The sequence below is a fragment of the Oryzias melastigma genome, linkage group LG2, assembly GCF_002922805.2.
Source record: "Oryzias melastigma strain HK-1 linkage group LG2, ASM292280v2, whole genome shotgun sequence".
NCBI classification, from domain to species: domain Eukaryota; kingdom Metazoa; phylum Chordata; class Actinopteri; order Beloniformes; family Adrianichthyidae; genus Oryzias; species Oryzias melastigma.
This window is the reverse complement of record NC_050513.1, coordinates 16,114,849-16,133,066: the sequence shown is the minus strand read 5'-3', so window position 1 is coordinate 16,133,066 and position 18,218 is coordinate 16,114,849. Positions and strand designations below refer to the sequence as shown.

Below are 18,218 nucleotides of genomic sequence, written 5' to 3'. Positions count from 1 at the left end.
GGTGTCATCTGTTTTAAAATTAAAATCTGGGCTGCGGCTTGTTAAATCACCAAACCGCTGTTTGTCCTTTCAGACCTCACTGGTTAATATTAAGCAGAGGCTCTGCTCCTGCCAGGAAGGTGGCCATATTGAAATGAGGAGCCGGACCTTTAATAATGTAGGGGACCCTCATGGTTGCTCGGGGAATCTGTATGTGAGGAGCCCCGAGGTGATCCGCATCAACCCCACAGAGTCCCTAAACTTCGCTTAAGTTTCTTCAGGAGCAGAAGTTGGAGGTTTCTCCAGAACAACCTGCGACCTCTGACCTCCCGGCAGCCGGCCTCTTCTGCGGCTCTCTGCGAGACGCCGGCCAGCCTGACGGCTCATCATCTGCCCGCGGACTCAAATGTGGACGGACAGAGCCCTCAGCTGCCAGTCCGACCGCAGGCCCTTTTTGGAAATTGATTCATAAATTAACGCAGCTTCTGCCGGCTGAACTCTGCCGGGAATTCCAGAGGCTTTAATAGAAATGAATGAGGCGGCGGTGGCGAGCGTGATCCATCATCGGTGCTGACACGGCGAGCAGCGGGAGGATCCCGCCTTGTTACGCTGTCACATGTGTGATAATCAGACATTAATACGGAGATGTGCTGCTTTGGAGGGGGGGTGGAGGTCAGCGCAGAGGAAGAGTCTCCTTCATGTCAAACCGTCCTGGTCGTCATAGCGATGAAGACTCTGCTGGAGTTCCTGTCTAACACCTGACTGTTCTTGAAGGGAGGCCTCTGCTTATTAATGCTCACATTCATGTGGACAGACTCAGGTTGATGCTTTAAAAAGGAACATCTGTCAAAAATAATTTTACTGTTGATACATTTATTTAAGAATAAAGCTAAATTTAGGAAACAGTAATATCAATAACTATGTTTATTTAGTTTTTTTGTTGAAATCGGCTTAGACAAATCAAATGTCAGTGTTTTGGAAACAGACTTTCTCCTGATTTGAAGGGTTCCATGGGTTTCATTGTTGGTAAAGTAAAAAAAAAAGGGTTTGACCCATACAAACATCAATATTGGTATTATTATCGGTATCAATACCGATATCAGTATTGGTATTGTTATCAGTATCGATACCAATATCAATATCGGTATTGTTATCGCTATCGATCCCACTATCAATATTGGTATTGTTATCAGTATCGATACCAATATTAATATCGGTATTGTTTTCGGTATCGATACCAATATCAATATAGGTATTGATACTGATATCAATATAGGTATCAATACCAATATTTATATCGGTATTGATACCACTATCAATATCGGTATTGTTATCGGTATCAATACCACTATCATTATCTGTATTGTTATCAGTATCGATACCAATATCAATATCGGTATTGATACCGATATCAATATAGGTATTAGGTAATATCGGTATTGATACCAATTTCATTATTGGTATTGTTATTGGTATCTATTCCGATACCGATACCAATATCTGTATCTACGCTCATATTGGGTATTTTGATATATTGGTATCTGACTTTTTTTTTTTTTTTTTAATCTGACGTCCAATATTGAACTGGTCGTTTTTGACTTGGAGGCAGCCGCACCCCTATGTTCAATATTGTCCTGCATCTGATTGGTTAACCACACACAGGCCGAAGCAAAGCCAATCAGAAAGTGTTTGCAGTTAGGGGGTTGGGGAAGGTTAAATAACAACGGAGAGAGAAGTTTTAGAGGGTGTATGCATCCACGGCCATGTCAATTGTACGTAAACAAAAAAAATCCCCTTAAATTGTATGAAAACATCTCTGGACACAATAATTTAAGCATTTTTTTATGGCATCAAACATTGAAAACTGAAGTTTTTCCATTTACCTTCCCAAAATACATCAGACATGGGGGGCGGTGTTAGAGCCTTAGTCTAAACTGCCCTTATGGGTGGATGCAGATCTGTGGGCCAAATCTGTACAGGTGGCCTGTACAAAATATCGAGTTTTTAGACCATTCAGTGACCTAAAATGGTCATGCACATATATTTTTCTATGGGCAAGCAACAGGTTGTAGCAAATATTGGAGGGTAAGTAAGGGTGAAGTAAATCAGAAACAGGCTTGTTGGATGAATTTTTATTTATTTATTTATTTATATTTTACCCCCCAAATCCCACAGACTGCAAGGGGCTTGTCAGTACTATTCAAGTGATAATGTGATACATATTATACAAAATTGTATTTTATTAATTACAAAAAAATAACTCCATTTGCTTAGGAATGCTTTCTGTTTGCAATTTTCTTACTATTCAGTAATCGATTATTGATGCCTAGAACGGCCAGGAGGGGGCGCGCGGGGCTCGTTTCACTCCTTCGAGAAAATTCTCTCAATGAGGAAACGGCTCGTCGCGTTTTGTTCTTTTCTTTCTCCTTTCAGGTAATAATTCATTTGTTTGGAATATTTCTTGGGTATAAACTGTCAGTTTGTTCCTGAAGTGTCACAAAAATGCTTTTTGGTAGAGTTTATGTTAAGGAGAGGAGAAAAAGAAAACTAGCTTGTTCGGTAATCAAGCACGCGGCTGAATGACGTGCACCTGCCATTTCGTAGATACTGAAATGTTCAGCCTAGCTAACCATAAGCTATGGTAGACAGGTATGGAGCTAAATCGGGGCCAATATTATTTGAAACCCAAATAAATTAAATTGAAAAAAATATATAAATGTACAAAAATTTTTGCTATTCAAAATAAAGTTAGTTATTTTCAGCTTCAAATGTTCTGTTTTTTAGGTTTCAAAAGTCAAAATTTCAATTTCAGTTTCAACTTTTTTTTTTTTTTTAAACGAATCTGAAAGCTTCAGTTACAAAACTTTTGGCCCTGTTGTGGTGCGTTTGGCCGGGGCTAACACAAGGACCAATCAAAATTGATGAGGGTGGTAACTTCAATTCCGGTGCGTTCACTGACTCCGAGAACCGTACTAATTACTGTCAGAATACAGCTGTTTAGTTTGTGCTATCATAGTCTGAAATTGTCTCAGGACGGGTGTAAAAAACAGAGTTTATTGCGCATAAGCCGCGCGTCCAAAACGCTGCTCTAACCTGTTCAAAGCGCCATCTTATTGAGTTAAATACCGGCGTAGAAAACGTCCTTATGTTGGAATAAAATGGCTATGTGCTGGGTCGCCCTTAATAAACCTACAGAACACCATACTAAAACTGCGTAGGGCCAGTAAACATTTTGCATGTGTGGCTTTTCCAGCCCGGTAGCAGGAGTCACGGATCACTCCTGATTGCAGGGTGTGTTTTGGGGTAATTGGGCTGAGGAGGACCTCTACAGAATCAATCGTCCCCGCCCACGTCTCCGTCTGTGGGACCTCGACCTGCAGCTCCCGCGAAGGTGATGGTTGTTCCCATTAAATCAGAGCTCCCTAACATTGGAGCCACACACCAGCGCCTCCCCTCTTTCTCCGCAAACGGTGAATTCGCTGCTCGATAGCTGTCAAACATGTAATCCTGCACGAATGATGCTGGTTTATTTCTTGTGAAGAGTTCCACAAAAACCATTATTTGAAATAGAGCTGTGAACGAAAAAGCCCTGGAGCGAGATCCACACCACTTTGACATTTCACACCAAACCTCTTCCAACTGTAGGTGGCGGTCATGAGCTAGTAAACAGTCGAAGAAGAAAAAGACCTTCCTTCCTGCTAATCTTTAAGGAAATGGCAGGACACAGCTGTGCCTCCATTACTTTGCTTCTCTCTACAACCGTCTAAGGGCCTGTTTAACCCAAAAACCCTCAGCGAGCGTCAAAGACTTTAGGATGTATTGAAATCTGGCTATTGTGTCCAAAGCATTCCTGTCCTGTTTTACAAACCTCAACCACAAGGAAACTGTTGGGGTTAAAGTTGATTCATTAGATTGGCTTACCCCTAAAAAAGCTCCCTTCTCAAATAGGGCAGACTGTTTAAAGCAGCATGGAGGTGTCTGATACTCCTACTGTCAATAGGAAGCATACTTCATGGAAACCGGAGTCAATTCCTCTGATTATTCACCAGCGTTTTGCCTAAACTCCACAATCAAATCAACTTTTTTTGTGATCTTTGACTTCAGATCTACTTCTTGCTCTTTGAATTTAGAATCGGTTGTATAATTCCAGCAATAAATAAATAAATAAAATAAAATTTTAATTTCTTCAAACGGTTGGCCCTAAAAATAAGTTCCTGATTGGTCAACGTTTGACCAGGTTTTTCTATGCATGAATGTTTGTTCGCAGAGCCTGAGAACTGTTGTAAAAACATGAGAGTTTTGAAGGAACAAGCGTTTCCGCTCGTTAACTTTTCATGGAAAGTGGTCTCTTGAACGCTCAACGTAGCTTTACTCTGCTCTAAACTGTCTCTTAGTAAAGTGGTGACCGTGTGGATGCATTTACTGCATGATCAACTGGTGGTTTTCTTGTCACTTTGGTCCCACATGAAACCCTCTAGGAACTATCCTTCCTCGATTCCTTTCACAGCAGCTCATACTTTAAAATTCCTGATTCTGGATCAGGAAGTGTTTTTCCCGACACACTCCCAGTGCCTTCCTTCACCTCTTGAATCTGAACAGGAAACCTGTCTTTCACGTGTCTCCTTCAGTAAACGAATTCTCCTCTGCTCGCCGTCTGAACCTCTCCTCCTCTCCTCGCTGCCTGGATTCTGCCGCCCGAGGCTGTTTTCCCTCCTGCTTCTTATCTCTGAGAGAATAAGGAATTCCGGTGGCAGAAGCAATCACCCCCTGCAGATCAAACACATCCTCGGCTGAATTCCCTGACAGACTAAAATCATTTGTTCCTCTCAGCGGCGCGTCCCTCCAAGCCCCTCGCCGCTGGAAGACGGTTGTTTTATGTGGTCTCAGCAGCCCCCGTCCTCCGGGCCGCTCTGTCAGAGACAATATTGGAGTACAGACGGGCCGGGAGCAGCGGCGCCGCGCGGCCTTTTCCCCTTCTGTTAGCATCCTTTTTCATCAGCTTACAAGGAAAGATTTACATGGTGTCGGAGCCGCTTTACGGAACAGGCGAGACGAGGCGGGAGGGTGGGGGGGTTCAAAGCGGAGAGGTCGTAGAACAAGAAAGGAGCCGGGAAAGTGCGTCGTTGGCACACAGGGCTGCACTCGGCTTCAAAGACAAAAGTTTTCTCGTTGAATAATTGAAACCATCAACACTCTGCTCTCTAGAGGCCGACAACAGACCGCGGACTGAAGGATAATAATATTTACTCAATCGTTGCTGATGGGAGGAGTCAGATCACATGACCTGACCTGACCTTAGTTAGGGTAGACCCCATTGACAGTGATTCAACTGTAAAAAAAAATACAGCCAATGAAGTTCACAGTATAACCAGTAGGGGGCTTTGTAAAAAAAAAAAAGAAAAAAACTACAATATCCCCATTTATTTCAATGTAAAACGACCCACAAAAATAGACTCATTTACTTATATTTATTTTTGTTCCAAATTGTACAATTTGAATATCTAATCAGGATTAATTTTTTTCTACTTTTTTATTTATTTTTTTAATGTAGAAATGGAAGTGGCACTATCATCAGGACCTGCTCATTATATTTGCCTGCTGAGAGTTTTAACCCTATAACATGGAGGTCAAAACGCCCTTTGACGTACCCTAAACCTTTGACCGTTTACGCCACGTCCCAAAGTCAAGGCCCCGGGGGCCGGGTCTGGCCCTCCGAGTAATTCTATCCGGCCCTCCAGATGTTTTTAGTTTATTGATACTAATGACCCAGTTTTATCTTGTGCTTATTTTGACAAAATATATTTTTATGGAGTGTAAAATATTGAAAGTTATTTAGGGTTTAAGATGATTTATTCTGGAATAATATTCCTGCCTTTTTATTATTCATAATTAAGTTAAAAAGTTACAGTTTTAAAGATTAAAAATGTCACTCTGATAGCTTGTTGCACTATTTTGGCATTTTGTAAGATTTTTTTAGGTTATTTTAGTTTAAGTAATATTTTAGCTACATGCTAACTTGGCTAATTTAGGCTTATTTTAAACATTTTTTAGGCTTTTTGAGTTAGGCTAATATTTACGTGCTTGCTTTTTTGGCTAATTTTTTTTTTTTCAGTTTTTTGGCTGTTTTGATATTTAGCTATTTTTCAGCTACATGCTAGCAGTTATGGCTACCTAAGTTTGTTTTCAGTTCTTTAGACTAATTTGGCATCTAACTAATATTTTAGCTAGTTTGCAGCTTCATTGTTTTCAGCTTTAGTAATTGCAGCTATTAGAGTTTTTAGCTATCAATTTCAGCATCTTTAGCAATAAGCACTAGCATCTTCAGGGGTCAAATTCAGTTTACAGCATTCACACTACCATTATCACAGCTAATGCTATATAGCTAGTTCAAAATTATGTTAAAAAGTTATGGTTTTAAAGTTTTAAACATTTAGTTTTGTGAGTGTTCAATAAATGTTAATCCTGTTCGTCCAACGACCTAATGTGTGTTTTTTGGCCCCTTGTGCGATTGAGTTTGACACCCCCGGTTGACGCGATCGATGTGAATCTGGAAATCTGATGCAGAGAAAATTAGATTTGTGCCAATTATTATTATAATTTTTTTTTCTCAGCACGAAGCTGCTTTTCTCTGCTTCTGGATCTGCTGGAATGACGTTAATCACGTAAACGTAACACGGGATCCGGGGGTAGAAAATATGAAGAACTCGTATGACACGTCGGCGTCTCACCTACCGAACCCTTAGTTACCCTTGTGTGCTGTTAAGTGTTTGTTAAGACCTGTTGCTGGAAGCATGCCCATAGGAAGAAATGTTGATGATCATTTTACCTCCACAAGATCGCACGAGCCCTGTGCCGGTTTTCTACCCACACACAGCCCATATCTACTCATAAGGGCAGTTGTGAGTACGGATTTTAGAAGTAGGCTATGCCATAAAATGTACCCTTACTAAAGGCGGTGTAACAGTGACCCTTGTGTTGACGTGTTACCCCTACCATGACAGAGGTGGACATTCATGTTTGCCATGGACACCAGTGAAAATTAAAAAATCATTGAAGGAAAATAGTTCAGTTTGCTGTCTAGTGGGCTCCAGATGAACCCACTCCAAACGTCAACGGGCCTAGGATAGCACAAGGGTTAAGAGATATTTGTTCAAATGCGCACTAAATGCTGTTAGTAAATGTTACGCGCCTCAACGTTTTTATAGTTTACAGTAAAACAATGTATTGCTGGCTGAAAAAAGTTTTGATTTCGACTCTGTCTATTGGGTCTTTTGAGTTTATACCACTGGTATATCCAAAAATTAGCTACGTCTCCATTACACTTGTGCAAAACTATTGAAATTCTAGAAATTTTGAAAAAAAAACAATTTTTTGCAATTACATTTTGACAAACCAAATTATGTTGAGTTATTAAAAAACATGGTGACGAACAATACTTTTTTTATCAAATTTCTAGCGCTCATCATCATTTATCAAAGGAGATACCGGCGTCTTATTCAGGCCATGGAGCTTCGAGCAAGGTGGGACGGATGAAGCAATTTTAGGAAATCATGGTTTCATAGATTTTTTTGAACCATTTAGATTGAGTTTCATAAATATGTAAAAATAAATTCAAACTACTTTTTAAACTTGACTAGTTCAAAAATACTAATAAGATATTAAGTGAGAAAGGGTTTAACAACAATATGTGTTGGGCAGGGGCAGAGCTAAAGGGAGGCAAGGGGGGGGGCAGCCCCATACTTGACCCCTCCCCCAATCTTTGAGTCAATGTTAGTCTCATTGGCAAAGATTAAAAAATCATCAATACAAGCTTCTTTTAGCATTACAGAAATAACAAAAGCCCCTCCCCCATGCAAAATGTTCTAGCTCCGCCCCTCATGTTGGGCTAACAGAAGAAATACACTGACACAACATGGTTAAAAAAATCTGTCCATATTGTATTTCTTAAAAATGTACAAATAATATTTACATATTACTAACACAACAAATATCATACAAAATGAAACAGCTTAACTCCCTTTTTTAATTATTTATGTCTGGAGTTCCACAAAGACGTCCTCTGCTCTTGCGGTGAGGATCATGATTCCAGTCACAGATCAGGTCTGAAGGTGAAACGTCACAGTTCATCTCTGCAGCTGTGATGCAGTCAGTGATGGCTGAATGAAGGGGGGTGGGTGGGGGAGGGGCTGTGAACACTGCTGTAAATGAAAAACAGAAGCGTCCCTTTGAGCGGGAACAATTTGGTGGACCGATTTTCATGTGTGCCAGACTAGCGTAGCTCGACAGGCACTTGGTAAAACTGCAAAACAACAAGAGCGATTGAAAGTATGGCTTTCCGACAAATAGAAAATGGTCATTTTTTTTTAAAGAATTGAAGTCACAACTTCACTATGAAACCTGGGTCGGAACCTTATGAGGCTTCCCGTTTGCTGGCTGGAAGCAGTTTCTCTAAGTAATCATGTTCAGGAACTTGCTTTCCTCTGCCAGAGCAGTCAGCAGCGAGTTCATGTCCCCGATGGCCATATTTCCTGTCCCCGACTGCACCGGAGGCAATGCCACCGAGTTCCTCGGCGTCGTCAGGCGCGAGGAACCTGGAGAAAAGCTCGGCAGCAGTCCCGGACTCAGAGTTCCGGACATGAGGCTGGAGTGATCGCCGTCGTCCAATATGCTGTCAAAGTCAATCTGAGCGTGCTCCAGGGCCGGGGTCACGGGCGCCTGGTTGTCGGTTAAGGTAGAAGCTGCTTGACCGTTTTCAAAGGAAGGTATATTCTCCACAGGAGAAACACGACAGCCCACGCTCTCGTTGGGTTCAAACACTTGGATCTGACCTGTGTAGTACAACGCGTTGTCGTCCGAGACACAGTGAAGTCCTGAAACTCCATTCGTGGTTAAGCTGGAAGTGTCCATCAGCTTTGAGCTTGACAAAGCCTTGGCTTCTGTTGGTGGTCTTGGATGAAGACAGTTCTGGTTGAAGGACTGGACGCTGATGTGGGAGATTGTGTTATGGTTTCTTTGATCGCACTGAATATTCGGAGGATCGCAGTTGTCCGTTTTCACCCGAGCGGACTGGAATCCAGTAAAGTTTGTGTGGAGGGGCTCCTGTTTGCATCTCGGTATGCTGCCTGCAGCCACACAAGGGGAGTAGTTGGTGTTTCCGTTGTGGTCATAGGATCCAGCGTTAAACCTGTACTGAGCGCTGGGCTCATTGTTCAGATTGAACGACGGTTGGAAGCGGTCTACTCCTGGTCCAAAGTTTTGGTTTTGTGGGACTACAGCCAGGTTACTTTGGGGCTGAGCTTTGAGGAAGCGCTGAGAGTTGTCCACCGGACCTTGTCCCCAGTGAGGACTGGTAGAACTGACCTGCAGCGATGATGGACTCATCTGTTGACCTGGACTCCTGCTTGAGGCGGACAGTTGACAGTTTCTCTGGAGAACTACCTGTTGCGGTACAGGCGGCGCTCCCTGGAAGTCCAACCGACCTGCCACGCCCCTGTTGTTGGATGTTGTCGCTTCACTAGTGATGTTCTCTAAAATACTCGGAGGCCGTGGGCTATAGGTGTAACGGCGCAAACCGATGTCCAGTCTCACGCCGCCTTGCAGGGATGTACGCCGATGTTCTTCTGGTGGATGGGGATGGATGGCTGTCCCGCCCCTCAGAGTACCCATACTGTTGTAGCGCTGCATGTTCAGCTGAGTAAGAGGATCTAAGCGCCTTACGGGGTCACTGGCCCTTCGGGGCATGTTGGATGGGACTTCATGGGGCATCAGGCTTCGAGAGATGCTGTCCTGTCTCGAGGCCCAGTTCCTGTTTGTGAAGGAGTCCTCGTACAGCGCCCTGTGGGACTTCAGAGATTCCATGTATGGAGGAGGGGTAGGTGGTGCTCCCCCGGTGGCAGCAGCGTACTTTGCCTTGAGACTGTAGTGCTGAGCTGGAGTTAGGCTGAGGGGGCTGGGAAGACCGCCACCCCACCCCCCTTGTCCACCGCTGCTCCTCCCGCAGTGACTCGTCTGGCTGGAGCGCCGCGAGATGTCCGCGGAGATGGGGTCGTAGGAGTCCGCCGAGCTGACGTTGCTGGGGCGGTTGGTGCCAAACTGCGACGTCTGGCTGGAGCGCCGGCTGGAGAAGCATTGGGAGATGCCGGAGGAGCGGCGGCTGAGGGTGTAGACCGAGCCCAAAGAGCTGGAAGTGCTGTCCCGGCGCTCGGAAACGGGTCCAAGCTGTGTCACTTTACCGGAGCTCAGATCAGCCAAGCCGGATCCAGGGAAGTTAGCTGGACCATCACCCCAAATTGGACTCTCTAGGAGAAGAACACATGAGAGTTTTAGTCATGGTCAACAACAACACAAGACTTTTGGCAAACTTTGTGCGGCACTCACCGCCTGCCGGTATGGGTGGGAGCTTGGTGTTGAGGATCGGGGGTGTTGGCTTGCTGGCCCACCGACAGGACTCTCTCACCGTCTTCAGCGTTTCCTTCTTGAGATGCTGCAGGTGCTGGCTCGCGCAGAGCTGCTTCCGGAGGTGGAGCCCCACGGTGGCCGCCCCTCCCCCAGCGAAGTCCTCCAACCCCAACGACTCCACGAACGGCAGATCGTCCAGGGGGCTGAGCTCCCCCAGGCTCCCCCCGCTGTGCGCTGCCGTCTCTACTCCACTGTCATGGTTGGTGCCAAGTGGCGATGGCTCGCTGCTACATGATGACTGACTGCCAGGGCTGGGCTGATGCATCTGCAGGGAGGGCGGGGGGCGTAGAGTAAACAGAAGTGACTCAACATTTAGTCCGGAAAACAGTTTTTCTTTGACAAACAAAAGTGGAGCAGCGGTTGAAAATGGCATGCAAAACAAAGTCTTTTATTCCCCTCATCTTAATTGTAAATAATGAGTGTTGTTTTTGGGGAGGGGGTGAGGATGAAGAGGTGGGGGCGCGCTGCAGATTACAGGCCATCTTAGTCTGTCTGTGAATTAGAAATGTGCGCGATGAAAGAGAGCGAGAACCATCACAAGGTTGGATCACAGTCTCCACAGTGAGAGTGGGGCTGGTGGGGGTCTTTAGAGTCAGCTACAGAGACTGGGATTTTTTTTTTTTTTTTTTTTAGTCGCGCGGATTACATGGTTGTTAAATAATTTATAGAATGCTCAAGGAAAAACCATTAATTTCGCACACTTGGTAAAAAACAAAAACAGGCGAACAAATAAAGCTCTGTTTCAAAACTGTGAAATGACACAAAGACAAAAAAAAATCTGTTTCTGTTGATACAGAAAAACAATTAGACAAAATTTGAATATCAATGAAATGATTAACCACGTACAAACCTGGAAAAAATTTATTTTTTTAATCAGCTTTTAAATAATATAAACATCCAAGGTCAATGTGTGTTTTTTTTGTTTCAAAATTATAGGAACAAAAAAGTATAAGTCACGTTTTTATGTAATATTTAGTCAAGGGTGCGACTTATACTCAAGTGCAACTTTAATGCGGATGTTTAAAAATAAATAACAACCACTAGAGGGCAGTGTAGGTGTTTCAAAGTATTTGCTAGTAACAGCACCACAGAAGAAGAAGAAATGTAGCTTAGTTTTAAGCTATGCTAACATCAGGGACTGGACAGGGAGGGAGGGGCTTCCTTTTCTTCTTTTACTACTGTTCACGAGCGCATGTCCGCCTCCTACGGTTGAAAAAAAGCTTTGTTGCGAAATGTCAAAACAGTGTAAATCTTGCAAATTTTGCATGTGATTGGTTGACCTGGTTGTACGTTCATTTGCCATGCGTTTTGTACGTAGAGCATGGAAACAGTCGTAGAAACTTGCGTAGAAACTAACTCCTACAAGTGCAACTTATACTCAGAAAAATTTGGTTATTAAGTATCTTAAGCAGGACTGCTGAGATCCAATATGGACGTAAACCTGATGAAGGTTGATGAAGGAAAAGTGATGAATCAAAAACCAAATTCAAGCTCACCTCAGTAAGTTCTGTCCAAAAGGAAAGTTAGAAAAGAGAGAAATGAAGAGAGTGAAGAGAGGCCATTTTGGAATTGGTTATTCTGTGCACGTCTGAAGCCTCCAGAGATACGTTTGTCATGTTAGTCAGAGTGGTTCTTGAGGATCTGCAGGTCATCGAGCTTCTTACCACAGAGTTTTCTGTCTTGATGGACTTGACGTGCAGGTAGTCCTCCACGCCTCTGGGGGAGCTGTGGTCGGACACTTTGTCTTCTTTCTGGAGCGTGTCCCGACCGCTCATCTCATTCTCTCCGTTCTCCCGGGGGGCCGGCGGTCGCGGCGGCAGGTCGCTGCGCTGCTTTTTGGTGACATGGGCCTCGGGTCCGTGAACGGTTTTCACGTGTTTCCTGAGAGAGCTGGGGTCCGTGTAGCGCTTGGTGCAGCCGGGGATCTTACAAACGTACGGTTTCTGTGAGCAGAGAAAACAAAGTGAAACATTGCGGCAGCACTCATCGTAGCTTTAGCTTCAGCGTTAGCATTCTTTAGACTAATGTAGTTTTTAGACTATTTAGGCAATAAACGCAAAACACGTAATTCATGTAAAATGTCAAAAATGTATGGTACATCAAAGAGTGTGCATTATTTACGACATCTCCAGCGTTAAACGGATTAAAGTAGATTACAGGAAAAGTCAATACTCTTGACGACTGCAGTTTTTCAGCATATGTGAAGTACGTTTTATTTTCTATTTTGTTTCAGTCTTAAGCTGCATTCACATCGGACGCGATTTGCGCAGTAGGGGCGTCGAGTTTCAATTTTAAGTTAATGTACATACGCAATCTGAAATATTACAAACGCATTTTGGGCGTCGGGGACGGCGCGTCAGTTCGGCAGCAGATTTGGGCGGTCGATTCGTCGATTGGCTAATTGGTTGAAGCTTAGTCCCTGATTTGTTGACGCAGCGTGCCAGGCCTGCTATGCTAGTTAGCTGCCCAGTGGACAGTGTAGCGACCTCCTCTGCCCAGGAGCTGGCAAAGCAAGTAACCGATGCCACCCAGGGTCCGGCAGAGCTAGAGCGCCACCACCAAAGGACCGGCAGAGCTAGAGGTCCACCACCCAGGGTTCGGCAGAGCCAGAGCGTCACCACCAAAGGACCGGCAGAGCTAGAGCGCCACCACCAAATGACCGGTAGAGCTAGAGCGCCACCATCAAAGGACCGGCAGAGCTAGAGGTCCACCACCAAAGGACCGGTAGAGTTAGAGCGCCACCACCAAAGGACCGATAGAGCTAGAGCGCCACCACTAAAAGACTGGTAGAGCTAGAACGCCACCACCCAGGGTCCGGCAGAGCTAGAGCGCCACCACCAAAGGACCGGCAGAGCTAGAGGTCCACCACCAAAGGACCGGTAGAGCTAGAGCGCCACCACTAAATGACTGGTAGAGCTAGAACGCCACCACCCAGGGTCCGGCAGAGCTAGAGCGCCACCATCAAAGGACCGGCAGAGCTAGAGGTCCACCACCAAAGGACCGGTAGAGTTAGAGCGCCACCACCAAAGGACCGGTATAGCTAGAGCGCCACCACTAAATGACTGGTAGAGCTAGAACCCCACCACCAAAGGACCTGCAGAGCTAGAGTGCCACCACCAAATTACCGGTAGAGCTTGAGCACCACCACCCTAGGTCTGGCAGAGGTAGAGCGCCACCACCCAAGCTAGCTGAAGGATTTGGTGAACTCAGACACGGTCAAGTTTCTGCCGGCACCTCTGTAGAGGTCTCAAAAACACATAAACTCAAGTTACTCGCTCAACTTCATCCATGTTTTCCATAATGTGCCAACGAATGAAGTTGAGAAAAACTGAGTAAATTTGACGTGTGAAGCATGTGTGTAGCATTACACCTACAGATACTCTGAACATAGAAATGAACCCTGATTGTTTTAATTGGGCTTTAATGCGGAAGTGATGCAGAGACATAAACTGAACAGATATTTTTAAGGCACATGCAGCTTTGAGAAGAGCGATAATTTCTCTGACCTACATTACAGTATCTTCAGTGCATAAGAGTTCAATAATTTGCTGCATCCATGCCTCTACTGTAGTCTTGCACAAAAAAGAAAATGGATACTCTCGGACTAATTGTCTTAAACCTCATTGCGGTACCTCGTTGGAGTGAGTTCGGTTCTGGTGCTTGGCCCGGTCGGAAGCGTTGGAGAAGGCTTTGTTGCAGCCTTCGTGCTCGCACACGTACGGCTTCTCTCCTGTGTGCGAGCGCAGGTGAGTTTTCAGGTTCTCCAGACGGGAGTATGCCTTGGCACATCCCTCGAACTGCAGGAAGAGAGAAGGGTTTAAGTCCAAAATAAGACGAAGAACGCGTCTGAACATTAGTTTGACTAAAAATATATAGATATATAGAAGGAATAAAAGTACTATGTCTATGTGCTGTTCGATGTAGGGGTCATCATATTATTATTATCTAAATCGATCTCTAAAATACATATATATTCACTATTATTTACTTTTCTAGTTTGTTTTGTCGTTTTTAGCATCTTAAACCTCCGTTTAGAACTCCCTGACTCAGCTGATCCTAATCAGTGCCAGTCTTAACCTGCAGGGGGAGCCACATGTGTCTCCAATAAGGTTCCAGCATGTTTGGTTTTGCTTGATTTATTTATCAGAAGCCTTTCAGAACAAATTATTTTGGACTTTTTTTGGCTTAAAATGATAAAAAACTTGATTTTTCAGAAGGAATACATTTCTTTGTATATTCTGGCCCCGTCCCGCTGACATGAACGATCATTTCTGATTCAGACTAAGTGTAAGCTTGTCTGTATTTCTTTAAATTTTAATGTATTAAATCTGAGACTGTGAAGTATTCATATTTAACCATCTGCAGTTTTTCATAAAGAAGATGGAGCTGTTTCCCAGCAGCAGAAATCTTCCGTCCCCTGGAGTCCGAGCTTCACCTTCACTTTCTGTGTTTATCTCCCCTAAAACCACATGTGCATTTGCCAGTGTTTAGAGACCGTGAGCTGCAGGCCTCCCTGGGGGGGAGCCCCCGTCGGAGAGCCCCCTGGGCCGCCCCGGCACATCCGTTACCCACCGTGCACTTGTGTGGCTTCTCCCCGGTGTGCCGGCGCATGTGAACCACCAGCATGTACTGGGCTTTGAAGGGCTTCTGCTCCCGCGAACAGTCCTCCCAGCGGCACACGAACTCCTTCTTCTCTCCGTGGATGTGGTCATTATTGATGTGCTGGGGGGGTGGATGGGGGGGCACACACACAGAAGGAATATAAGAGAGGGTTTGAGCACAGAGAGGCTGCATGCTTCTGTCTCATCATGGAAACCTCAGAGGACGGATGCAGCTCAGGAATGAGCCACTCATTACACTCCGCTTCATTCTCTGTAATCAGAGGCTCTTTAAAGCTGACTGTACACTCCACCACGGACGGGGGTTTGATCCCATCATAGTTAATTAGATTGGTTTGTAAAAAAGTCGAAGCATCGCACCAGTGATCGGATTTTTTTTTCTAAACAGAGTCAGGAGTGACTGAAGCTAATGAACGGTTGATTCACTCAAGTCTGTTCAGTGGCCACGTAGATTGGGAGATTGCGGGTTCAAATCCACAGATGGGTCAGACCAGCTACACAATAGGGCCCTGCTTGATGTCTGGCCTTGAAGGCAGGATTTAGAAACTGTTCCTGGCTGCAGTCCACTACTCCAGGGGACGAAGCAAAGGTGTGTGACGACTGATGAATAGTTTTTTAAACTTTCCTTAAAGACCCACTGCAATGAAAGAGGTGCTTTTGGTGTGTTTAACAAGTTCTTGTAGAATTTTTCTCATGATGGAGGACACATATAAAGTAATTTAGCATTAAAACTGTTTCTGAGTAGTTATTTTTTCAAGTCATGATGGATCAGGAGCAGATGAAATATTTAGAAAAATCTCTAACGAAAATCTCCAATATTGCTCGCTGTGTGGTTTTTCTTTTTGCTATGCTAATGATAGCTTGAGCTCCTGAGGTGCTATAAGCTAGCAGTGAAGAGTGTAAACAAAGGGCTGATGGGAAATTAACTAGTTTGACACAACCTAGAGGTGAATTTCTGATGAACTCCTGCTGCAGAAACTATGGCTATGTCCAAATCCCTTCCCTAATCTCTAACTACTAAAAACTATCAAGTGCAGGACTATCGGACCCACTACATTTAAACACTTTTTTTTTTTTTTTTTTAGCAAAGATTGTTCAAACACAAGACATTGTGGCCTATATTCGCTAATCTAGTGAGCATCAATGCACACTAGTTTTTCACAAAGACTTCTGGGAAATTTCTAGTGCACTCAGTTTTAGCTTTGTAGACTTGGATAGTACTACAAATATATCAAGCACACTATATAGTGCTCTATGTAGTGAGTAGTGAAGGAATTTGGGCAAGGCCCAAGTCTTAGGAGATGACCCAGTTTTTTATTTTGGCTAAAAAATCCATAATCATAATTAAAAGACCACTGGAAACTTTTTTTTACAGTTGATCAAAATTTAGTTTAAGTCTGAAACTTGAATAATCTGGATAGGCTGAACTTCCTTTAGGAGTATCCCTCGCGTCTGTGCATGTGACGCCATGTTAAGCATATGGTGTTCACACTGGACTGTCGCTACTTGATACTAGCACACGTCCACCACCCATAGTTGGAAGAACTTTAGCGCACAATGTTGTAGGGGAGCAAATCTTGTTTCAGGGTTTTTCTTTCACAGCTCAGTTCTGAGATATGATCAACTTGGAGTTGTATAATTCTGGTCGGACACAAACCACAATTATCAATGTCTCCTCCATGATCAATCTCAGTTGGCATTTTCATGAATAGCAATCCAAGTCTCTGACTGGTGAAAGTCTAACCTAGTTTTTATTTAGATTGCATTCAATAGATGAGCGTTTTAATGCCTGAAAAAAGTAGAAACTTGCATATCTACGCGTGAAAGTGAGAGTATTGAATGTGCAAGCCCCAAAACGCCCATTTACGTAGACTTTTAATTGGAAGTGGTCGCTTGAACACATGTTATCAAGGCAGATGTAGTAAACGTAGCATAACATGAGTTTTACCTCTAATGGATTCATTCCTAATCCTATCCATTCTCTTCACTCCCAAATACAACCTCAACATGACTAAAAACCTGTTAAAATCTAAATAAATATCAACTATCTCTAACACTAACAAACAGAGCTATCTTTATGTTTTTATTTGAAAGCTACGTTTGACCAGTCCAATCACAACAAGGCATCTTACGGTGTCTGGTACTGGACCAGTGATTGATTCAATGACACCTGCACTACTGGAAATATTTAAAAAATACACAGTGAATGGAAACACAACGGCGACATTTAGAGGGTGACGGGGCGACTGCTCCTCCAGCTGCGGCGCAAGCCTATCCTCGCTTCACAAACCTTACGAAAAAAAATCAACATACGCTCGTGACCCCAGCCATTGCGACATCACAGCGGCTCGTTAATTCAAACAGAGCAGCTTTACGACAGTTTGATCGACGACAATTTCAAAGGAGAAATACTCAGAAATGCAAAAACGAAATTATTTCTTACATTTGTTCTCTTTCATAAGAAAAATGCCAAACACGCATGTCAAAAACTCAAAGAATAGGTTTTTTTGAGTTGTTAAAGTGCCAGTCCACGTATAAAATACAGGGTTGTGTAAAACTCTGTGTGACAACTCCTGATGGGATATGCTGAAAGGTCCAGAGCAACAAGAGATACGATTCGTCCGTTTGTTGCTTCGGATGAGACATTTGCTTCACTGACTAACGACATCATTGTGGACTCAAACAAATACAGTCACAAACTAAATAAAAAAAAACCTGTTCACAAACAGAGATCGCATTCCTCAAGCGAAAATTACATTTTTGTAAACATTTAGCTTTGAACCCAAAGTTAAAAGGCATGGAAACGAAGAGCTTTTATTTTTGTGTTTATTCCAGCCTGTGTGTGGAATGAAACACGAGGAACGTGATGTCGACCGGGAATGTGGGTTTTAGTTTCTGAATGATGTTCAGAGGGAAGCGGGCCTGATTGAAGGAAAATGAATCCAAACACTGTTTATCTCCAAATCTAGAAAGTAAAAGTGGAGTCCTGCCAGACGACGGGAAGACGTGGAAACATGTGCAGCCAGTTTTGGAGATTCGGTACAGATCATATCTGAGAAGCATCCTCAGCTAAACCTCATTAAGAAAGCTGGAGACACAATAAAACGCATTCAGAGGAGCTGCTTTTTTTTCTCTTCAGTTGTTGGGCGGTTGGAGGATAGA

At 43.8% G+C, this 18,218-nt stretch overlaps 1 protein-coding gene and 1 long non-coding RNA gene across 2 annotated transcripts in view; one reads left to right on the top strand and one right to left on the bottom strand.

Annotated features, from left to right (window-relative positions):
• Nucleotides 1–2,324: 2,324 nt before the first annotated feature.
• The window catches only part of LOC118599571, an 81,491-nt gene continuing 65,597 nt past the window's right edge, over nt 2,325–18,218 (top strand). The window contains exon 1 of the long non-coding RNA XR_004948976.1: nt 2,325–2,412. This is a non-coding gene — a long non-coding RNA (uncharacterized LOC118599571). The remainder of the gene's footprint in view (nt 2,413–18,218) is intronic.
• LOC112156737 (zinc finger protein GLI2) overlaps nt 7,896–18,218 on the bottom strand; it is an 83,848-nt gene continuing 73,525 nt past the window's right edge. The window contains exons 10-14 of the mRNA XM_024289058.2: nt 15,010–15,159; nt 14,070–14,234; nt 12,102–12,380; nt 10,357–10,702; nt 7,896–10,277 (exon numbers count right to left, since the gene is read on the bottom strand). Of these exons, the coding sequence (XP_024144826.1) occupies nt 8,428–10,277; nt 10,357–10,702; nt 12,102–12,380; nt 14,070–14,234; nt 15,010–15,159 (2,790 nt within the window). The 3' untranslated portion in view covers nt 7,896–8,427. The remainder of the gene's footprint in view (nt 10,278–10,356; nt 10,703–12,101; nt 12,381–14,069; nt 14,235–15,009; nt 15,160–18,218) is intronic.